Source organism: Oncorhynchus masou, chromosome 31 (genome assembly GCF_036934945.1).
Source record: "Oncorhynchus masou masou isolate Uvic2021 chromosome 31, UVic_Omas_1.1, whole genome shotgun sequence".
NCBI lineage: Eukaryota > Metazoa > Chordata > Actinopteri > Salmoniformes > Salmonidae > Oncorhynchus > Oncorhynchus masou.
The window spans coordinates 2,838,791-2,863,505 of record NC_088242.1 but is presented as its reverse complement, the minus strand read 5'-3'; the positions used below and the strand labels follow the sequence as shown (position 1 = coordinate 2,863,505).

General features: G+C 48.1%; 2 protein-coding genes across 2 annotated transcripts in view; both read left to right on the top strand.

Annotated features, from left to right (window-relative positions):
- The window catches only part of LOC135523355 (vesicle transport protein SFT2A-like), a 50,949-nt gene extending 34,027 nt beyond the window's left edge, over nt 1-16,922 (top strand). The window contains exon 8 of the mRNA XM_064949976.1: nt 15,955-16,922. Within this exon, the coding sequence (XP_064806048.1) occupies nt 15,955-15,994 (40 nt within the window). The 3' untranslated portion in view covers nt 15,995-16,922. The remainder of the gene's footprint in view (nt 1-15,954) is intronic.
- A 5,105-nt stretch (nt 16,923-22,027) lies between these two features.
- Nucleotides 22,028-23,483, top strand: LOC135523354 (proline-rich protein 18-like). The gene has a single exon (XM_064949975.1). The coding sequence runs from the start codon at nt 22,194-22,196 to the stop codon at nt 22,938-22,940; it is 747 nt and encodes a 248-aa protein (XP_064806047.1). The 5' UTR covers nt 22,028-22,193; the 3' UTR covers nt 22,941-23,483.
- The last annotated feature ends 1,232 nt before the right edge of the window (nt 23,484-24,715 follow it).

Here is a 24,715-nt window from a genome sequence, read left to right as displayed (position 1 = left end):
GTTAGCTTTGAATGATATCAAATTGACTGATGGACGGTGACTTGCAGGTGACTCTTGTCCATTAGCAATATGTTTAAGCGGTGAGGTACCATCACCAAAAGCGACATTCTGAAATCAAGCCAAACGAGCGATGGAGAGGTTCCAGAATCACTGCCCAGCCATCCCGAGTTCATCGGGCCAGTCAATTTGGCATTCCTGCATGATTTTTATGGCATGACAAATTGGTGATGGTGACTGCCCAGTTAACCATATGGCAAATGCACAGTGACTTTGCAAAAGTGAGAAAACATAAACAAATGGACATGATGAAATCAACACCACGAGTGATCGAAAGGAACAACAATCACTGCCCGGCCATCCCGAGTTCATCAGGCCAGTCAATTTTGCATTTCTGAAGGATTTTTGAGCATGTCAAATTTCTTATGACATTTGGCCCCCACAAAACATATGCCTTATGCACAAGCAAAAAAAAAAAAAAAAAACATTATGATAATAAAATATGACTAAAGTATGTTGATACAGTTCTTATACTTGTGTAACTGACACAAAATTCGAAAAATTTTCGAAAAACGGTCCAGAAAGCACTTTTTTAGGGGTGTGTGAAGTTTTTTATGAAATTTAATAATTTTTGACTTTTGACTTCTGACTTCCTATGAAATCATATTGCAGATGGACAAAACACATGCAATATGCGCAAGTAAAAAAAATAAAAAAATTATGATAATAAAATATGACTAAAGTATGTTGATACAGTTCTTATACGTGTGTAATTGTCAAAAAAAGCGAAAGAATTTCGAAAAACGGTCCAGAAAGCACTTTTTTAAGGGGTGATACGTTTTTTTCAAAAAATGATGTTGACTTGGAGTCCAATACCAATATGAAAAACCATGGTGGAGTGCAATCGCCACCTGTTGGATTTTTGAAGTGTTACAACTGGCAATACCCATATGGCAATAGAAGTAAACTTTGCATGAATCAACGCCGCTTTGGGTGGTATTGGCCAATGTGTACATGGTTTGTCCTATGCCAATAACTTGCCATTCATTTTTGTCCACTACGGGGGTGAAATCCCTTACTAAGGGAAGGAAGTCGCTGTGGTAATGGCGAGCCTGTACTAAGGGAAGGAAGTCGCTGTAGTAAAGGTGAGCCTGTACTAAGGAAGTCGCTGTAGTAATGGTGAGCCTGTACTAAGGAAGTCGCTGTAGTAATGGTGAGCCTGTACTAAGGGAAGGAAGTCGCTGTGGTAATGGTGAGCCTGTACTAAGGGAAGGAAGTCGCTGTAGTAATGGTGAGCCTGTACTAAGGAAGTCGCTGTAGTAATGGTGAGCCTGTACTAAGGGAAGGAAGTCGCTGTGGTAATGGTGAGCCTGTACTAAGGGAAGGAAGTCGCTGTAGTAATGGTGAGCCTGTACTAAGGAAGTCGCTGTAGTAATGGTGAGCCTGTACTAAGGGAAGGAAGTCGCTGTGGTAATGGTGAGCCTGTACTAAGGGAAGGAAGTCGCTGTGGTAATGGTGAGCCTGTACTAAGGGAAGGAAGTCGCTGTAGTAAAGGTGAGCCTGTACTAAGGAAGTCGCTGTAGTAATGGTGAGCCTGTACTAAGGGAAGGAAGTCGCTGTGGTAATGGTGAGCCTGTACTAAGGGAAGGAAGTCGCTGTAGTAAAGGTGAGCCTGTACTAAGGAAGTCGCTGTAGTAATGTTGAGCCTGTACTAAGGAAGTCGCTGTAGTAATGGTGAGCCTGTACTAAGGGAAGGAAGCCGCTGTAGTAATGGTGAGCCTGTACTAAGGGAAGGAAGCCGCTGTAGTAATGGTGAGCCTGTACTATGGGAAGGAAGCCGCTGTAGTAATGGTGAGCCTGTACTAAGGGAAGGATGCCGCTGTAGTAATGGTGAGCCTGTACTAAGGAAGCCACTGTAGTAATGGTGAGCCTGTACTAAGGGAAGGAAATCGCTGTAGTAATGGTGAGCCTGTACTAAGGGAAGGAAGCCGCTGTAGTAATGGTGAGCCTGTACTAAGGGAAGGAAGCCGCTGTAGTAATTGTGAGCCTGTACTAAGGGAAGGAAGCCGCTGTGGTAATGGTGAGCCTGTACTAAGGAAGCCGCTGTAGTAATGGTGAGCCTGTACTAAGGGAAGGAAGCCACTGTAGTAATGGTGAGCCTGTACTAAGGGAAGGAAGTCGCTGTGGTAATGGTGAGCCTGTACTAAGGGAAGGAAGTCGCTGTAGTAATGGTGAGCCTGTACTAAGGGAAGGAAGCCGCTGTAGTAATGGTGAGCCTGTACTAAGGAAGCCGCTGTAGTAATGGTGAGCCTGTACTAAGGAAGCCGCTGTAGTAATGGTGAGCCTGTACTAAGGAAGCCGCTGTAGTAATGGTGAGCCTGTACTAAGGAAGCCGCTGTAGTAATGGTGAGCCTGTACTATGGGAAGGAAGTCGCTGTGGTAATGGTGAGCCTGTACTAAGGGAAGGAAGCCGCTGTAGTAATGGTGAGCCTGTACTAAGGGAAGGAAGTCGCTGTGGTAATGGTGAGCCTGTACTAAGGAAGTCGCTGTAGTAAAGGTGAGCCTGTACTATGGGAAGGAAGTCGCTGTGGTAATGGTGAGCCTGTACTAAGGGAAGGAAGCCGCTGTAGTAATGGTGAGCCTGTACTAAGGAAGTCGCTGTGGTAATGGTGAGCCTGTACTAAGGGAAGGAAGTCGCTGTGGTAATGGTCCAACCAATGGCTCTATCGAATCTGCACTCACTACTTTCTCCATGACACTGGGGAAACAACGGTACAACGACACTTTATCAGTGCTATATTTGTTTTGACACACAGGGCTCCAAAAATAAAACTAATGGTCGCACAGCAAAATATCTTGATGCAACCACATTGGTCGCACTTTAGAGCCCTGGGTTCTATATTCTAATGGTGTGTGTGTGTGTGTGTGATGTCAGTGGTCCAGTTGACACATGCTTTAGTTGTCACAAACCTCATGGACAAGGTTAAAGGTCAACTGCCCCTTAAGCCGTTTAAAAACAGAGAAGTTGGTTCATTGTGGCATCGATATGAGTCAGAAACATTTTATTCTCGTGTCAAAATTGACTACAAAGTGTAAATAGGATAAGTTGGTCATGAAGTGTGTTTGTCATGACTTCCTAGGAGGGTATAGCTTACCATCATGCCCAGTAATACGAGAGAAGCAGCTGTGCATGCTCTATCCAATCAGAGCAGTCCGAACCTCCAGACAGACCTGCCCATTTTACGCAGCGCTTCAGACTTGTTCATGCTTGGCCCTAAGCCCTTAAGGGAGAAACCACTTGCTGATGTGTTTGATACTGTCAATCACTCTAGTTTGCCACTTGTATCTCAACTGCAACTTGTCAATATTCCATAAAGCCATTCAGGAGCATCTTGTGTCCCTCCTGAGACCTGAATAGTAACATAACTCCAGATGAAGCACTGCCAGACACTCCGTTAATTAGTAAGTTGTAGACAACTAAACGGCACTGAACCCTCCCCCGAACCCGGGCGACGCTGGACCAATGGTGTACCGCCCTACGGGACTCCCTGTCTCGGCTGGTTATGATACAGCCTGAGAACGAACCCTGGTCTGTAAGTGACGCCTCAAGCATTGCAATGCAGTGTCATTAACCACTGCGCCACTCGGCAGGCCTTGCCGCTAAGCATTTCTTCATGTTCATTCAGTTTCTAAACCCAGAGCTGCAGTTTGGCGCCAGACAACCGATAGACACGACGACGTGTTTCTACGCATACGCTTAGCGAGCCAACGTCGCCATGACATCGCCTACAAGTGTGATCGGAGATTTCTATTGGAGAAGCAGTTTTAGCCCATCTTCAAAATGAGGCCCGAAATAAGGAAGTGCAGTCACCCTTTTTTAAGGAATAATGACAATCTCAGACACACACACACACACACGCACAGGTCCCTGAATGAAAACATGTTTTTATTAACTTCTAAACACCCCGCTGTTTGGTTACACCATATGTTGCTTAATCCCCTCTAGGAAGCGTCCCAAATGGAAGTCTATTCTCTACATCGTGCACTACTTTAGACCAGTGCCCAATGGGCCTGCTTATGGGCCCTGGTCAAAAGTAGTGCACTATATAGGGAATAGGGTGCCATTTCGAACACAGCCCAAAGCCCTAACCCCTACGGAGCTCACCATACAGAGCCACGCAAATGGCAGCTCACCCACCCCGCCCTCACCTCACAAATGTTAAATGAAATCCTTACTTACAAGCCTTTAATAAACCAACAATGCAGTTCAAGAAATAGAGTTTGCAAAATATTTAATAAATAAACTAAAGTAATTAAAATAAAAATGTAATCAGAAAATGACATAATAATAATAATAATAATAACAAGACTATATACAGGGGGTACCGGTACCGGGTCATTGTGCTGGGGTACCGGTACCGGGTCATTGTGCTGGGGCACCGGGTCATTGTGCTGGGGTACCGGGTCATTGTGCTGGGGCACCGGGTCATTGTGCTGGGGTACAGGGTCATTGTGCTGGGGTACCGGGTCATTGTGCTGGGGTACCGGGTCATTGTGCTGGGGTACAGGTACCGGGTCATTGTGCTGGGGTACCGGTACCGGGTCATTGTGCTGGGGTACCGTACCGGTCATTGTGCTGGGGTACCTGTACCGGGTCATTGTGCTGGGGTACCTGTACCGGGTCTTTGTGCTGGGGGTACCGGGTCATTGTGCTGGGGTACCGGTACCGGGTCATTGTGCTGGGGTACCGGTACCGGGTCATTGTGCTGGGGTACCGGTACCGGGTCATTGTGCTGGGGTACCGGTACCGGGTCATTGTGCTGGGGTACCGGTCATTGTGCTGGGGTACCGTACCGGGTCATTGTGCTGGGGTACCGGTACCGGGTCATTGTGCTGGGGTACCGGGTCATTGTGCTGGGGCACCGGGTCATTGTGCTGGGGAACCGGTACCGGGTCATTGTGCTGGGGTACAGGTACCGGGTCATTGTGCTGGGGCACCGGGTCATTGTGCTGGGGTACAGGTACCAGGTCATTGTGCTGGGGTACTGGTACCGGGTCATTGTGCTGGGGCACCGGGTCATTGTGCTGGGGTACAGGTACCGGGTCATTGTGCTGGGGTACCGGTACCGGGTCATTGTGCTGGGGTACCGGGTCATTGTGCTGGGGTACAGGTACCGAGTCATTGTGCTGGGGTACAGGTACCGGGTCATTGTGCTGGGGTACAGGTACCGGGTCATTGTGCTGGGGTACAGGTACCGGGTCATTGTGCTGGGGTACAGGGTCATTGTGCTGGGGTACCGGGTCATTGTGCTGGGGCACAGGGTCATTGTGCTGGGGTACCGGGTCATTGTGCTGGGGCACAGGGTCATTGTGCTGGGGTACCGGGTCATTGTGCTGGGGCACAGGGTCATTGTGCTGGGGCACCGGGTCATTGTGCTGGGGCACCGGGTCATTGTGCTGGGGTACAGGGTCATTGTGCTGGGGCACCGGGTCATTGTGCTGGGGCACCGGGTCATTGTGCTGGGGCACAGGGTCATTGTGCTGGGGCACCGGGTCATTGTGCTGGGGTACAGGTACCGGGTCATTGTGCTGGGGTACAGGGTCATTGTGCTGGGGCACAGGGTCATTGTGCTGGGGCACCGGGTCATTGTGCTGGGGCACAGGGTCATTGTGCTGGGGTACAGGTACCGGGTCATTGTGCTGGGGCACCGGGTCATTGTGCTGGGGTACAGGGTCATTGTGCTGGGGTACAGGGTCATTGTGCTGGGGCACCGGGTCATTGTGCTGGGGCACCGGGTCATTGTGCTGGGGCACCGGGTCATTGTGCTGGGGCACCGGGTCATTGTGCTGGGGCACCGGGTCATTGTGCTGGGGTACAGGGTCATTGTGCTGGGGTACGGGTCATTGTGCTGGGGCACAGGGTCATTGTGCTGGGGCACCGGGTCATTGTGCTGGGGCACCGGGTCATTGTGCTGGGGCACCGGGTCATTGTGCTGGGGTACAGGGTCATTGTGCTGGGGTACAGGGTCATTGTGCTGGGGTACCGGGTCATTGTGCTGGGGTACCGGGTCATTGTGCTGGGGTACCGGGTCATTGTGCTGGGTATTATCAGTGCTAACCTCTGATTGACCGCCCTGCAAGTTGACTTTTGGGGGATTGATGTGGTGATTTCTGTCTTGGATTCCCTCTCTCTGAAGTTCTGGGAGGATTTAACACATGCAATCTGAGCCCCCCCTCCAATCCTCAGCCCTAAAGGCTTGGCTTGTTCAGCCCAGCTGTGACTGAGTCAGGGATTTCTCTCCCTTTAGTGTTTTTCACTTCAGTGGGATTTCTCTCCCTCTAAAAATGGGTCATAAAATCAGCTCAAATGGGTCTCCTCTTGCATTCATCTCCTCCCCCACCCCATACCTCGACCCCGCTGACAGAGGACCCTCCTCCTGCATTCATCTCCTCCCCCACCCCATACCTCGACCCCGCTGACAGAGGACCCTCCTCCTGCATTCATCTCCTCCCCCACCCCATACCTCGACCCCGCTGACAGAGGACCCTCCTCCTGCATTCATCTCCTCCCCCACCCCATACCTCGACCCCGCTGACAGAGGACCCTCCTCCTGCATTCATCTCCTCCCCCCACCCCATACCTCGACCCGCTGACAGAGGACCCTCCTCCTGCATTCATCTCCTCCCCCACCCCATACCTCGACCCCGCTGACAAACAGAGGACCCTCCTCCTGCATTCATCTCCTCCCCCACCCCATACCTCGACCCCGCTGACAGAGGACCCTCCTCCTGCATTCATCTCCTCCCCCACCCCATACCTCGACCCCGCTGACAGAGGACCCTCCTCCTGCATTCATCTCCTCCCCCACCCCATACCTCGACCCCGCTGACAGAGGACCCTCCTCCTGCATTCATCTCCTCCCCCACCCCATACCTCAACCCCGCTGACAGAGGACCCTCCTCCTGCATTCATCTCCTCCCCCACCCCATACCTCGACCCCGCTGACAAACAGAGGACCCTCCTCCTGCATTCATCTCCTCCCCACCCCATACCTCGACCCCGCTGACAAACAGAGGACCCTCCTCCTGCATTCATCTCCTCCCCCGCCCCCATACCTCGACCCCTCTGACAAACAGAGGACCCTCCTCCTGCATTCATCTCCTCCCCCACCCCATACCTCGACCCCGCTGACAAACAGAGGACCCTCCTCCTGCATTCATCTCCTCCCCCCACCCCATACCTCGACCCCGCTGACAAACAGAGGACCCTCCTCCTGCATTCATCTCCTCCCCCCCCCCATACCTCGACCCCGCTGACAGAGGACCCTCCTCCTGCATTCATCTCCTCCCCCACCCCATACCTCGACCCGCTGACAAACAGAGGACCCTCCTCCTGCATTCATCTCCTCCCCCACCCCATACCTCGACCCCGCTGACAAACAGAGGACCCTCCTCCTGCATTCATCTCCTCCCCCACCCCATACCTCGACCCCGCTGACAAACAGAGGACCCTCCTCCTGCATTCATCTCCTCCCCCACCCCATACCTCGACCCCGCTGACAAACAGAGGACCCTCCTCCTGCATTCATCTCCTCCCCCACCCCATACCTCGACCCCGCTGACAGAGGACCCTCCTCCTGCATTCATCTCCTCCCCCACCCCATACCTCGACCCCGCTGACAAACAGAGGACCCTCCTCCTGCATTCATCTCCTCCCCCACCCCATACCTCGACCCCCGCTGACAGAGGACCCTCCTCCTGCATTCATCTCCTCCCCCACCCCATACCTCGACCCCGCTGACAAACAGAGGACCCTCCTCCCGCATTCATCTCCTCCCCCACCCCATACCTCGACCCCGCTGACAGAGGACCCTCCTCCTGCATTCATCTCCTCCCCCACCCCATACCTCGACCCCGCTGACAGAGGACCCTCCTCCTGCATTCATCTCCTCCCCCACCCCATACCTCGACCCCTCTGACAAACAGAGGACCCTCCTCCTGCATTCATCTCCTCCCCCCACCCCATACCTCGGCCCGCTGACAAACAGAGGACCCTCCTCCTGCATTCATCTCCTCCCCCACCCCATACCTCGACCCCGCTGACAAACAGAGGACCCTCCTCCTGCATTCATCTCCTCCCCCACCCCATACCTCGACCCCGCTGACAGAGGACCCTCCTCCTGCATTCATCTCCTCCCCCACCCCATACCTCGACCCCGCTGACAGAGGACCCTCCTCCTGCATTCATCTCCTCCCCCACCCCATACCTCGACCCCGCTGACAAACAGAGGACCCTCCTCCTGCATTCATCTCCTCCCCCACCCCATACCTCGACCCCGCTGACAAACAGAGGACCCTCCTCCTGCATTCATCTCCTCCCCCACCCCATACCTCGACCCCGCTGACAGAGGACCCTCCTCCTGCATTCATCTCCATTTTTACGAAATTTGAATCACAATGTAGTTATCACAAAATGACCACTAATTGGTTCCAATCAACGTAAAGTGAAAGATACAAACTGAACAAATGCTTTAAAGTTAGAAGGAGATATGCATCTTTTGAAATCATTCGTCATGGCTACAAAACGCTCCTCACGTCGTCATATGGCTACAAAACGCTCCTCACGTCGTCATGGCTACAAAACGCTCCTCACGTCGTCATGGCTACAAAACGCTCCTCACGCCGTCATGGCTACAAAACGCTCCTCACGTCGTCATGGCTACAAACGCTCCTCACGCCGTCATGGCTACAAAACGCTCCTCACGTCGTCATGGCTACAAAACGCTCCTCACGTCGTCATGGCTACAAAACGCTCCTCACGTCGTCATGGCTACAAAACGCTCCTCACGTCGTCATATGGCTACAAAACGCTCCTCACGTCGTCATATGGCTACAAAACGCTCCTCACGTCGTCATGGCTACAAAAACGCTCCTCACGTCGTCATGGCTACAAAACGCTCCTCACGCCGTCATGGCTACAAAACGCTCCTCACGTCGCCATGGCTACAAAACGCTCCTCACGCCGTCATGGCTACAAAACGCTCCTCACGTCGTCATGGCTACAAAACGCTCCTCACGTCGTCATGGCTACAAAACGCTCCTCACGTCGTCATGGCTACAAAACGCTCCTCACGTCGTCATGGCTACAAAACGCTCCTCACGTCGTCATGGCTACAAAACGCTCCTCACGTCGTCATGGCTACAAAACGCTCCTCACGCCGTCATGGCTACAAACGCTCCTCACGTCGTCATGGCTACAAAACGCTCCTCACGTCGTCATGGCTACAAAACGCTCCTCACGTCGTCATGGCTACAAAACGCTCCTCACGTCGTCATGGCTACAAAACGCTCCTCACGTCGTCATGGCTACAAAACGCTCCTCACGTCGTCATGGCTACAAAACGCTCCTCACGTCGTCATGGCTACAAAACGCTCCTCACGTCGTCATGGCTACAAAACGCTCCTCACGTCGTCATGGCTACAAAACGCTCCTCACGTCGTCATGGCTACAAAACGCTCCTCCCGTCGTCATGGCTACAAAACGCTCCTCACGTCGTCATATGGCTACAAAACGCTCCTCACGTCGTCATATGGCTACAAAACGCTCCTCACGTCGTCATGGCTACAAAACGCTCCTCACGTCGTCATGGCTACAAAACGCTCCTCACGTCGTCGTCGTCATGGCTAGAAAGAGCTCCTCGCGTCGTCGTCATGGCTAGAAAGAGCTCCTCGCGTCGTCGTCATGGCTAGAAAGAGCTCCTCGCGTCGTCTTCGTCATGGCTAGAAAGAGCTCCTCGCGTCGTCTTCGTCATGGCTAGAAAGAGCTCATCGCGTCGTCTTCGTCATGGCTAGAAAGAGCTCCTCGCGTCGTCTTCGTCATGGCTAGGAAGAGCTCCTCGCGTCGTCTTCGTCATGGCTAGAAAGAGCTCCTCGCGTCGTCTTCGTCATGGCTAGAAAGAGCTCCTCGCGTCGTCTTCGTCATGGCTAGAAAGAGCTCCTCGCGTCGTCTTCGTCATGGCTAGAAAGAGCTCCTCACGTCGTCTTCGTCATGGCTAGAAAGAGCTCTTCACGTCGTCTTCGTCATTGAAAGGAAACTAAAAGCTGATTTTTAACTCAGTAGCGACCAAAGGGATTTCCAGTGTTATCCATCCCTGAGACCGGGTGTGGTAACTCCTATATCTAAAGTTTAGTAATGATGTTAGGCACAGTGGAGATATTTGTAAAAGGGCTTAATAAATGAAAACATAGCAATGTATCAACCTACGTGACATCAGAGGGCCCACCAACTTTCTGGTAGAGAATGCGGTGATGACATCACAGTGGGCCCACCAACATTCTGGTAGAGAATGCGGTGATGACATCACAGAGGGCCCACCAACATTCTGGTAGAGAATGCGGTGATGACATCACAGAGGGCCCACCAACATTCTGGTAGAGAATGTGGTGATGAGTACTAAAATTGTCGCCCGTAATAAAGCGCTGTGCACTAATGATCAACAGCGTCTAACGGCTGCAATGAAGTGGCAGCTGTGGTGATATAGATGATGTCATCATAGTCTAGGACAGGAAGGAACGTTGACTGAATGATCTGCTTTCTACTATTTAGTGAGGCTTGACCTATTTCTATAGAAGAAGCCCCTTTTTTAAAATGTTTTATTCTCAACTTCTTAATTAACTCAGCAGTGTGTTTTTTAAAAGATGACTTTTCATCTATCCAGATGCCCAGATATTTGTAAGCAGGGCCAAGCTCAATATGGACGCAATCCAAAGTACATATGAGTGAATGTGAAGTCGAATGTAAATGCATTTTCATTTCGTAGACCTTTTATTATTTATTTGGCCCTCTATTGTTTTGTTATCACGCGGCCTGAGTAATATTTAAATTCTGAAATTATTAATTATTAGTTTTCCTTTGAGCATAACATTTAACCAAGACAGCCAGGGTTAACCAACATCCTAACTATAGTATGGAGTCCGTTAACAACACATTCTTATTTCCATTGACAGCCAGGGTTAACCAACATCCTAACTGTAGTATGGAGTCCGTTAACAACACATTCTTATTTCCATTGACAGCCAGGGTTAACCAACATCCTAACTGTAGTATGGAGTCCGTTAACAACACATTCTTATTTACATTGACAGCCAGGGTTAACCAACATTCTAACTATAGTATGGAGTCCGTTAACAACACATTCTTATTTACATTGACAGCCAGGGTTAACCAACATCCTAACTATAGTATGGAGTCCGTTAACAACACATTCTTATTTACATTGACAGCCAGGGTTAACCAACATCCTAACTATAGTATGGAGTCCGTTAACAACACATTCTTATTTACATTGACAGCCAGGGTTAACCAACATCCTAACTATAGTATGGAGTCCGTTAACAACACATTCTTATTTACATTGATAGCCAGGGTTAACCAACATCCTAACTATAGTATGGAGTCCGTTAACAACACATTCTTATTTACATTGATAGCCAGGGTTAACCAACATTCTAACTATAGTAAGGAGCCGTTTCCCTTTTGAATAACATTGTACGTGCATTATTTATTTTATTTAACCAAGAAGAATGGTTATTTACAGTTATTAATCCTGAATCCTACAGAACTACCTCCCCTCTCCACTCCTGCCACTCTACAGTCACTATGGTCCGTTACGCTAACTTTGGTGTTGATCTGTGTTCATCACATCATCATTAATCCCCAGACTACTGTAGACCAAGCTGAGGACATCACTCCCCCAGAATACTGTAGACCAAGCTGAGGACATCACTCCCCCAGAATACTGTAGACCAAGCTGAGGACGTCACTCCCCCAGAATACTGTAGACCAAGCTGAGGACGTCACTCCCCCAGACTACTGTAGACCAAGCTGAGGACGTCACTCCCCCAGACTACTGTAGACCAAGCTGAGGACGTCACTCCCCCAGAATACTGTAGACCAAGCTGAGGACGTCACTCCCCCAGAATACTGTAGAACAAGCTGAGGACGTCACTCCCCCAGACTACTGTAGACCAAGCTGAGGACGTCACTCCCCCAGACTACTGTAGACCAAGCTGAGGACGTCACTCCCCCAGACTACTGTAGAACAAGCTGAGGACGTCACTCCCCCAGAATACTGTAGAACAAGCTGAGGACGTCACTCCCCCAGACTACTGTAGAACAAGCTGAGGACATCACTCCCCCAGAATACTGTAGAACAAGCTGAGGATGTGACTCCTCCAGACTACTGTAGACCAAGCTGAGGACATCACTCCCCCAGAATACTGTAGAACAAGCTGAGGATGTGACTCCTCCAGACTACTGTAGACCAAGCTGAGGACGTCACTCCCCCAGACTACTGTAGAACAAGCTGAGGATGTGACTCCTCCAGACTACTGTAGACCAAGCTGAGGACGTCACTCCCCCAGACTACTGTAGAACAAGCTGAGGACGTGACTCCTCCAGAATACTGTAGAACAAGCTGAGGACATCACTCCCCCAGACTACTGTAGACCAAGCTGAGGACGTCACTCCCCCAGACTACTGTAGACCAAGCTGAGGATGTCACTCCCCCAGAATACTGTAGACCAAGCTGAGGACGTCACTCCCCCAGACTACTGTAGACCAAGCTGAGGACGTGACTCCTCCAGACTACTGTAGACCAAGCTGAGGACGTCACTCCCCCAGACTACTGTAGACCAAGCTGAGGACGTGACTCCTCCAGACTACTGTAGACCAAGCTGAGGACGTGACTCCTCCAGAATACTGTAGAACAAGCTGAGGACGTCACTCCCCCAGAATACTGTAGACCAAGCTGAGGACGTCACTCCCCCAGACTACTGTAGACCAAGCTGAGGACGTCACTCCCCCAGAATACTGTAGAACAAGCTGAGGACATCACTCCCCCAGACTACTGTAGACCAAGCTGAGGACGTGACTCCTCCAGACTACTGTAGACCAAGCTGAGGACGTGACTCCTCCAGACTACTGTAGACCAAGCTGAGGACGTGACTCCTCCAGACTACTGTAGACCAAGCTGAGGACATCACTCCCCCAGACTACCCTTTAATGTGTTTTACTCTGTTGATACTATATATAGGCCGTCTCGCTCTCCCAGTTCTCCCCTGTATCTGCTCTCCCCCCAGTCCCTGGTTGAACCTGTATCTGCTCTCCCCCAGTCCCTGGTTGAACCTGTATCTGCTCTCCCCCAGTCCCTGGTTGAACCTGTATCTGCTCTCCCCCAGTCCCTAGTTGAACCTGTATCTGCTCTCCCCCCAGTCCCTGGTTGAACCTGTATCTGCTCTCCCCCAGTCCCTGGTTGAACCTGTATCTGCTCTCCCCCAGTCCCTGGTTGAACCTGTATCTGCTCTCCCCAGTCCCTGGTTGAACCTGTATCTGCTCTCCCCAGTCCCTGGTTGAACCTGTATCTGCTCTCCCCCAGTCCCTGGTTGAACCTGTATCTGCTCTCCTCCAGTCCCTGGTTGAACCTGTATCTGCAGTCCCTGGTTGAACCTGTATCTGCTCTCCCCCAGTTCCTGGTTGAACCTGTATCTGCTCTCCCCAGTCCCTGGTTGAACCTGTATCTGCAGTCCCTGGTTGAACCTGTATCTGCTCTCCCCCAGTTCCTGGTTGAACCTGTATCTGCTCTTCCCCAGTTCCTGGTTGAACCTGTATCTGCTCTCCCCCAGTTCCTGGTTGAACCTGTATCTGCTCTCCCCCAGTCCCTGGTTGAACCTGTATCTGCTCTCCCCCAGTTCCTGGTTGAACCTGTATCTGCTCTCCCCCAGTCCCTGGTTGAACCTGTATCTGCTCTCCCCCAGTCCCTGGTTGAACCTGCCGCTCTCCCCCAGTCCCTGGTTGAACCTGTATCTGCTCTCCCCAGTCCCTGGTTGAACCTGTATCTGCTCTCCCCAGTCCCTGGTTGAACCTGTATCTGCTCTCCCCAGTCCCTGGTTGAACCTGTATCTGCTCTCCCCAGTCCCTGGTTGAACCTGTATCTGCTCTCCCCAGTCCCTGGTTGAACCTGTATCTGCTCTCCCCCAGTCCCTGGTTGAACCTGTATCTGCTCTCCCCCAGTCCCTGGTTGAACCTGTATCTGCTCTCCCCCAGTCCCTGGTTGAACCTGTATCTGCTCTCCCCCAGTCCCTGGTTGAACCTGTATCTGCTCTCCCCCAGTCCCTGGTTGAACCTGTATCTGCTCTCCCCCAGTCCCTGGTTGAACCTGTATCTGCAGTCCCTGGTTGAACCTGTATCTGCTCTCCCCCAGTCCCTGGTTGAACCTGTATCTGCTCTCCCCCAGTCCCTGGTTGAACCTGTATCTGCAGTCCCTGGTTGAACCTGTATCTGCTCTCCCCAGTCCCTGGTTGAACCTGTATCTGCAGTCCCTGGTTGAACCTGTATCTGCTCTCCCCCAGTCCCTGGTTGAACCTGTATCTGCTCTCCCCCAGTCCCTGGTTGAACCTGTATCTGCTCTCCCCCAGTCCCTGGTTGAACCTGTATCTGCTCTCCCCCAGTCCCTGGTTGAACCTGTATCTGCTCTCCCCCAGTTCCTGGTTGAACCTGTATCTGCAGTCCCTGGTTGAACCTGTATCTGCTCTCCTCCAGTCCCTGGTTGAACCTGTATCTGCAGTCCCTGGTTGAACCTGTATCTGCTCTCCCCCAGTTCCTGGTTGAACCTGTATCTGCTCTCCCCCAGTCCCTGGTTGAACCTGTATCTGCTCTCCCCCAGTCCCTGGTTGAACCTGTATCTGCTCTCCCCCAGTCCCTGGTTGAACCTGTATCTGCTCTCCCCCAGTCCCTGGTTGAACCTGTATCTGCTCTCCCCCAGTTCCTGGTTGAACCTGTATCTGCTCTCCCCCAGTTCCTGGTTGAACCTGTATCTCCTCTCCCCCAGTCCCTGGTTGAACCTGTATCTGCTCTCCCCCAGTCCCTGGTTGAACCTGTATCTGCTCTCCCCCCAGTCCCTGGTTGAACCTGTATCTGCTCTCCCCCCAGTCCCTGGTTGAACCTGTATCTGCTCTCCCCCAGTCCCTGGTTGAACCTGTATCTGCTCTTTCTAAATGACAGCTCAGGGAACTATTGATGTGTCCTAAATGGCACCCTCTTCCCTAATATAGTGCACTACTTTTCACCAAGACCCATAGGGTATCCCATAGGGCTCTGGTCAAAGTTCGTGCACTTTATAGGGAATAGGGTGCCCTTTGAGATGTACCTTTACTTTGGGGTTTCCTAGAATAGACCTTTACCGGGGTGTCATCATTTCAGTCAATTATCATTTATTTATGTGGTGTGTTTTAGGAAGCCAGTCTTTTCCACCAACCCCCTCATACTTCCTCTGTCCCCTCCCTCCATCCCGTCCTCTTTTAACCCTTTACTGGTTCAGCTTCACAGCTGTAGGTGTTGAGGGTGGCAGCCAAGGAAAGTCTGCCTAGCAACACATGGATAGAGAGAGAGCGGTTGACTGAGAGAAAGAAAGAATGAGGGGGAGGCGGAAGAGAGAGAATTAAGATGGAAGAGTGACCTTGTTTTGCTGTTGCTGTGGTAACTTCTGGTTGTGATGCATCATTCCAATACCTGGAGTGTGGAAGGGGGAGGGGCATCACTGAACATGTGCTGCTTTCCCGCCAAAACGTAATTAAATATGCGTGAGCCACACCTATAACAACAACAAAAAATGCATTCACAATGCTGTGAAGTAGCTTTCTGGTGATGTACTGTAATTGTTATCAAGAAAAGGTCAAATGTCTGGTGGGTACCAAAAACATCAGTTAAAATACTAGATAGAACGAGAAAGAAATCACTGTGTTATCCACTATTGCTTTCCTCACTCTTTTTTTAGTTTTTGTTCTTCTGATTTTCAGATAAATAAAGCCTACTGGATTGTTCATGCAAACACCCTTCATGAAGTCTGTTGGCATTTATCACCGATTCTCCTAACTCTTCTGTTGTCCCTTCTTCTCCAGGGACGCCGTGATGAAGGTCTTCACCAGCTGTCTGAGTTAAGAGAACAGACGTGGGTTCAAACACTATTTGAGATCAGTTTAGCTGGGCTTGATTGAGCATGCCTGGTGTGACGGAACCAATAGAAAATTGCATAACTGCAAACCCCACCCACTTAACACTCCAGGAAAGCTTGAGCAATTTGTCTAGGTATTTGAAAGATTTCGAATTGTATTTAAACCCAGGTCTAAAGTTTCCAGACTGTCCACTTTTTCATGTGAAGACAAGTATGCAGAGTGGATATATGTAAAATATTTTGTTTTTGAAATTGTTTTTCCTTTTTATTTTCTAATATATATTTTCATTGCTGTTTCATACTATGAATCATTAATATTTCCTATAATTGTATAACGGGTATCTGAAACTAAAGTGTATTCATGTTATGCTTACCAGGTTTGGGGTCAATTCCATTTGAAATGTATTTAATTCAGGAAGTTGACTAAAATTCTAATTCTATTGTTCTCATTGAGAAGCATTGACGAGATTTCAGTTTACTTCCTGAATTGACTTGAGTTGAAATGGAATTGAACCTGCTTGATGCTTGTCTGCAAAATCTCATATTTTTACACTCATTCTGTCTGTCGTTTTTAAGTGCTTCTGGTGAAAGTGGGAGACAATTAAAATATCCATGAAGACAGGGTTGGGGTCAATTAGAATTGAAGGCAGTCTGTTCCAGAAGTTATTTAAAAAAAAATGTAACAACTCAAAATAAATAGCTTTTACGTTTCAGTTAATGGCAAAGTCATTCAAATAGATTACATTTGTTCAATTATTGAATTGGAATTGTAGGTTTTCTGCTTTTAAATTTGAATTGACACCAACCCTGCAAAAAAATCTAAAATGTCTTATCTTGTTCTTTCAGAGCAGGTTAAAGCCTGTAGACATTTCCACTATGATGCCTGTAAATCTGAAAATACAATTCAATGCCTTACCCTCTTCTGCTTTTTGGATTTTGTCCAATGGAAATCAGACTTGCTGAGACTTTACAAGAATGGGAAGACTATTTTTGATGAATGACATCAACTGTTTTCATTTCATTTTAAAACTGCGCTCCTTTCAGTAAGCTAACTTAGTTCACCCTCAAATGTTGGTGGTATGCTTATCATTTTGAGAGAGAGACAGAGAGAGAGAGAGAGAGAGAGAGAGAATTAAAGAATTAAAATAAAATGCAGACATCTCTCTGCACGTGCGAGCATGCTTACGTAAGGGATTCCTTGAAACATAATTGAATCTCCTTACCCCACGTGGACGTAATGTGGCTGATAGCCAGTCTCAGTGAGTCATGTTACTAAATTAATAAACGACAGTACCCCACCGTGCACTGCCTGGGGAGACAGACAGACACCACATTAAACCCAGATCCCTGCCTGGGGAGACAGACAGACACCACATTAAACCCAGACCCCCTGCCTGGGGGAGACAGACAGACATCACACCACATTAAACCCAGACCCCTGCCTGGGGAGACAGACATCACACCACATTAAACCCAGGTCCCTGCCTGGGGAGACAGACAGACATCACACCACATTAAACCCAGATCCCTGCCTGGGGGAGACAGACAGACATCACACCACATTAAACCCAGATCCCTGCCTGGGGAGACAGACAGACACCACACCACATTAAACCCAGACCCCTGCCTGGGGGAGACAGACAGACATCACACCACATTAAACCCAGACCCCTGCCTGGGGGAGACAGATGATCACACCACATTAAACCCAGATCCCTGCCTGGGGGAGACAGACAGACACCACATTAAACCCAGATCCCTGCCTGGGGGAGACAGACGATCACACCACATTAAACCCAGACCCCCTGCCTGGGGGAGACAGACGATCACTCTTCCCTTTTCTCAGCCAACGACTGAGAAACCTACTGTACCAGTAGGTTGTGTTCATTAGGGCACACTATAGCAACAACAACAACAAAAAAAACGTTTTAAAATGTGTTGCAATGAGGAAAAATCTACAGTTCTTATTGGACATAACCCTGTCATCCCTCTCTATTTCAGTCCGTTTTCTTCTATTTGGTGCTCACTGAACATGACTCAGATCCGCATGTGTGCAGTTAGTGACATACAAAATGTCCCCTCTACCCCTTAAGCTCAAAGCCCAATCGCCTGTAAATGAGCTCTCTTTGTTTCTCTAATTGAGATGCAGTTGAGTCCTTCTGGCTCATTCTGCTTCTTGTAATCTAGACATTACCTACTAACATACTATACTACCGCATGACATTTTTAATGTTAGCCTGGTCCCAGATCTGTTTGTGTTGTCTTCACAATAAGCGTATTTAGCCAATGAAATCAAATAAAATTGTATTGGTCGGAATACACATATTTAGCAGATGTTATTGTGGGTGTAGTGAAATGCTTGTGTTCCTAGTTCCAACAGTTCAGTAATATCTTACAATACACACATCTAAAAAGTAAAATCGTGAAATTGAGAAATATAGAAATATTTGGAAGAGCAATGTGTGTGTGGCTGGGATGGGATGTAATGACTAAACTCAGTAAACAAAAAGGCCCTTTTTCAGGACCCAGTCTTTCAAAGATAATTTGTAAAAATCCAAATAACTTCACAGATCTTCATTGTAAAGGGTTTAAACACTGTTTCCCATGCTTGTTCAATGAACCATGAACAATTAATGAACATGCACCTGTGGAACGGTCGTTAAGACACTAACAGCTTACAGACGGTAGACAATGAAGGTCACAGTTATGAAAACTTAGGACACTAAAGAGGCCTTTCTACTGACTCTGAAAAACACCAAAAGAAAGATGCCCAGTCGCTACTCATCTGTGTGAATGTGCCTTAGACATGCTGCAAGGAGGCATGATGACTGCAGATGTGGCCAGGGAAATAAATTGCAATGTCCGTACTGTGAGACGCCTAAGACAGCGCTACAGGGAGACAGGACGGACAGCTGATCGTCCTCGCATCACACCTGCGGGACAGGTACAGGATGGGGACAACAACTGTCCGAGTTACACCAGGAACGCACAATCCCTCCATCAGTGCTCAGACTGTCCCAATAGGCTGAGAGAGGCTGGACTGAGGGCTTGTAGGCCTGTTGTAAGGCAGGTCCTCACCAGACATCACCGGCAACAACGTCACCTATAGGCACAAACCCACCATTGCTGGACCAGACAGGACTAGCAGAAAGTGCTCTTCGCTGACGAGTCACGGTTTTGTCTCACCAGGGTTATGGTTGGATCGCGTTTATTGGCGAAGGAATGAGCATTACACCGAGGCCTGTACTCTGGAGCGGGATCGATTTGGAGGTGGAGGGTCCGTCAGGGTCTGGGGCGGTGTGTCACAGCATCATCTGACTGAGCTTGTTGTAATTGCAGGCAATCTCAATGCTGTGCGTTACAGAGAAGACATCCTCCTCCCTCATGTGGTACCCTTCCTGCAGGCTCATCCTGACATGACCCTCCAGCATGACAATGCCACCAGCCCTACTGCTCGTTCTGTGCGTGATTTCCTACCAGACAGGACTGTTAGTATTCTGCCATGGCTGGTGAAGAGCTCAATCCGCGAATCAGCGAAGAGCTGGAAATACTTATTTTCCATCATAATTTGCAAATAAATGCATTAAAAATCCTACAATGTGATTTTCTGCCATTTTTTTCTCATTTGTCTGTCATAGTTGAAGTGTACCTATGATGAAAATTACAGGCCTCTCATCTTTTTTATGTGGGAGAACTTGCACAATTGGTGGCTGACTAAATACTTTTTTGCCCCACTGTAGGTATTCCTCTTGTCCAGATGGGATGGGGCAGTGTGCAGTGCGATGGCGATTGCGTCATTCGTAGACCTATTGGGGCGGTATACAAATTGCAGTGGGTTGGGTAAGGTGGCGGAGATATTATCTTTAAGTAACAAAAGTGAAGCTATAATCATTTAGTTCAGTTACACTGCATTACCAAATGTATGTGGACACCAGCTTGTCGAACATCTCATTCTAAAATCATGGGAATTAATATGGAGTTGGTCCCCCCTTTGCTGCTATAACAGCCTCCACTCTTCTGGGAAGGCTTTCGACTAGATGTTGGAACATTGCTGCGGGGACTTGCTTCCATTCAGCCACGAGCATTAGTGAGGTCAGTAACTGATGTTGGGCGATTAGGCCTGGCTTGCAGTCGGCTTTCCAACTCATCCCAAAGGGGTTAGATGGGGTTAAGGTCAGGGCTCTGTGCAGGCCAGTCAAGTTCTTCCACACCAATCTTAACAAACCATTTCTGTATTGACCTCGCTTTGTGTACGGAGGCATTGTCATGCTGAAACAGGAAAGGGCCTTCCCCAAACTGTTTCCACAAAGTTGGAAGCACAGAATCGTCTAGAATTCTATTGTATTCAGTAGCATTTAGAAGATTTCCCTTTGCTGGAACTAGGGGACCGAGTCTGAACCATGAAAAACAGCCCCAGACCATTATTCCTCCTCCACCAAACTTTACAGTTGGCACTACAAATTTGTAGTGTAGTATGCATTCGGGCAGGTAGTGTTCTTCTGGCATCCACCAAACCCAGATTCATCCGTCGGACTGCCAGATGCTGTGCATGGTGATCTTAGGCTTGTGTGCGGCTGCTCGGCCATGGAAAGCTCCCTACAAACAGTTCTTGTTGCTGACGTTGCTTCCAGAGGCAGTTTGGAACTCGGTAGTGAGGGTTGCAACCGAGGACAGACTATTTTTTACTCGTTACGCACATCAGCACTCGGCGGTCCCGTTCTTTGAGCTTGTGTGTCCTACCGCTTCAAGTGCTGAGCTGTTGTTGCTCCTAGACATTTCCACTTCACAATAGCATCACTTACAGTTGACCGGGGGCAGCTCTAGCAGGGAAGAAAGTCACTGAGCTCTTCAGTAACGCCATTCCACTGCCAATGTTTGTCTATGGAGATTGCATGGCTGTGTGCTCGATTTTATACACCTGTCAGCAACGGGTGTGGCTGAAATTGCTGAATCCACTGATTTGAAGGGGTGTCCACATACTTGTGTGTGTGTGTGTGTGTGTGTGTGGTTGTGTATATATATATATATATATATATATAGGGAGACTGTTTTAGTGCCAAAGATAAGAGGTTGAATACATGTTTTTTAAAATTATATATATATTTCTTATATCTCTCAGAACAAACGTCCTTTTGATTTTTTTAAGGGGCGATTATCTGTTGTCATATGCATTTATTTGGGCTAATAGCATCCAATACTGTTTCAATATATTTGGTTTACTCTTCAAGGGGTCTTAAAATTCTAAATGAAATAGCCAAATGATATATGATATGACCACCTTAAAACCATTACATATAGCTTAGTAGACAGGGCTTAGACTTTTATGGGTTATTAAATATAGGGATACAATATATAGTTTAGATACATTTTGTGTCTAAGATGGTGCCGATAGACATGACCGCCTTGTTTCAGGCTCCTAAGCAACTTTGCACAAGCATTTCGCTACAACCGCAATAACATCTGCTAAACATGTGTTTGCGACCAATACAATTTTATTGTACTTAAATACAATGTTTATAGAGACGCCTGACATAACAATGTCTATGGAGCATTGTACAACAAAAAAACGTGCTATTTCATATGACCTCTAAATGTCTTTTATTTATTTTATTTTGTTTGTGGATGAAATGAATTTCCTGTTCAAGAATGAACAAAAATGTGACCGTTCTTCAACTGGAATTCCAATTAGGAGTGACCTCGTTCCTATTTGAACAGTCCCCCATAAACAAAACTACTATAGCCCTATAAATACGTCTACGTTAGGTGTAAGCCCAACATGTCATTGGTCCGTTTTCTCTTTATACATTCAACAAGAACAGGCTACCGTTACATCCGAAGGACTGTATCGATGACATCACTATCATAGAAGCAGCCGCAGGAGCTGTTTTTATACGGTCTTTGTTTAGCCGCGTGCTGCTGCTCTCCGGTCTCACCACGGCCACGCCTCCCACCGACGAGCTGTATAAATTCCAGACAGCAGGCAGCTTTTCGCCGTCACGCCAGTTGAATTACAGAACGGACTACAGCAAAGGTGCTTCTAATGATCTAGAGACATATAATATTTTGGGGGGAATCAGATAATGCAATTAGAATACAGTATATTTATTCACAGTCTACGAGTTTATTCTTATTTTGTCTATTAAAAGGCGACGTTGCTGTTGTCTTCGGATCACGTAAATCCCAATAATGCCTTTTCCACCAATAAATCTCCAACGAATCTCTTCTCCTGGCAGAGAGCTGTTCAGGAAAAAGAAACAGACGGAGGAAAAAGACTCAGAGAAGGAAAAGATGTCGAGGTCTTGGACGACAGCCAATCTGAGGAATTTGGGGCGAAAACCCCAGCAACAGAAATGCAAACTCCCGATTCAGGAGACAGCCAGGAGTTCTTTAGACCTTCTAACTTTACCCAAACAATCTCAGGACTCGTGCAAGAGCGTTCCGCGTTCCACTTCGGTGGAAGGCACCACGCACCCGGACAGGAGTAAGCAGTCCTCGCGGAGTTCAGTGGGAAAGGACGAGGCAGGAGAAGAAAGAGAGATTAAATTCTCTCTGAGCCTCACACCGGAGGCCATTCTCGTTATTCAAAAGCGCAGTTTAGAGAAACAGATACTAGCCAAACAGCAGAAGTGTTGTGCGTCCGTTGACTTTCGGCACAGGCGAGTCTTTCCATCCAAACGGACTCAAGGGGGTTCCAAAAGCTCGACCATTCCCGTCGCCAATCTGCAACACGCAAAGGACATTACATCCATAGTAAAAATCTCTTTACTAAACGATCAATATAAATACGATGACGTGGAATATGAAGAAGAAGATGGAAATGTGGATGAGACGGTGGTGAGGAAATGCAAAGAATGGCTGAAAGGAGTTGAAAGCGCCTCTGCTTTTGTAAAAGTGGACAAAATATCTGCCCTTCCGCACCTAAAAAGCTGCTGACTACCGCGTGTGATATTATAGGACTTGTAATATGATGTGATATGGCAAGCTATGAACATTACACATTGTCGCCTACACAAAGGACATGGATCATTGAAGCCTGTCCACCGACACTGCTCACCGTTACGCACGGCGAACACTTTCCACACCAATAGGAATGATGTTTTTACGTGTCTATTTCTAATGGCAGAATTGAATACCCTTTTAATGTTGACACGGGCAGAATCCTGTGTTCTCTTCTTTTGCACGTGTTTTTTTTTGTTTTATTTTATTGAGGCGTTTTTATTCGTTGGTTGGGTGGTTAGGGGATCTGACGGAATGGAATGAGGTGCCTGTATGAGCGGCCTGCGATCCATGGACCCAGTTCCTTTGTGTCCAAGAACAATAGCTGTCAACTGCGACGACAGGGTTACTTTGTGCATTTTCTTTTTGGGGGAATAAATTGCGGTTTATATTTTTATTTTACCCTCTCAGATGAGGCAAATGTTGTTTTTTTGTTGTTGCATTGTCTGGAAAAGTAAAGTAAAACATGTTTTAATGGTGGATCAGATTTGTACAGTCTTTATTATGAGGGACGGGGGTTATGTTTGTATCCACTCAAATGTTTCCTTCTACTTGGATATTTCTTATGCAATCTACATTCACTACGAATAAACATTCGATTTATTTCATTCCTATAGAAATAACCTCTGACAGTTATGTGATTAAGAAACACAATACAAAATCAAAATAAATCAAATTGTATTTTATATGTCACATGCTTGGAATACAACAGGTGTAGGTAGACCTTACAGTGAAAATGCTTACTTACAAGCCCTTAACCAACAGTGCAGTTTTAAGAAAAAGAAGTGTTAAAGTATTTACTAAAATAAACTGAATTTAAAAAAAAAATAGATAAAAATAAATTTGAATAATAACAAATAATTAAAGAGCAACAATAAAAAAAACAATAATGACAGATATATACAAGGGGTTCCGGTACAGAGTCAATGTGGAGGCTATATACAGGGGATACTGGTACAGAGTCAATGTGGAGGCTATATACAGGGGGTACCGGTACAGAGTCAATGTGGAGGCTATATACAGGGGATACTGGTACAGAGTCAATGTGGAGGCTATATACAGGGGGTACCGGTACAGAGTCAATGTGGAGGCTTAATACAGGGGGTACCGGTACAGAGTCAATGTGGAGGCTCTATACAGGGGTACCGGTACAGAGTCAATGTGGAGGCTCTATACAGGGGTACCGGTACAGAGTCAATGTGGAGGCTATATACAGGGGGTACCGGTACAGAGTCAATGTGAAGGCTATATACAGGGGGTACCGGTACAGAGTCAATGTGGAGGCTTAATACAGGGGGTACCGGTACAGAGTCAATGTGGAGGCTCTATACAGGGGTACCGGTACAGAGTCAATGTGGAGGCTATATGCAGGGGTACCGGTACAGAGTCAATGTGGAGGCTATATACAGGGGGTACTGGGACAGAGTCAATGTGGAGGCTATATACAGGGGGTACCAGTACAGAGTCAATGTGGAGGCTATATACAGGGGGTACAGGTACAGAGTCAATGTGGAGGCCATATACAGGGGGTACTGGTACAGAGTCAATGTGGAGGCTATATACAGGGGGTACCGGTACAAATTGAGTCAATGTGGAGGCTATATACAGGGGGTTCCGGTACAAAGTCAATGTGTGGGGGCACAGGTTAGTCGAGGTAATAGTTGAGGTACATATGAGGTAATTTGTACATGTAGGTAGAGTTAAAGTGACTG

Bases quoted from the DNA above. Each gene is read 5' to 3' on its own strand.
- LOC135523354 (XM_064949975.1), top strand. From the start codon at position 22,194: ATGCCTTTTCCACCAATAAATCTCCAACGAATCTCTTCTCCTGGCAGA.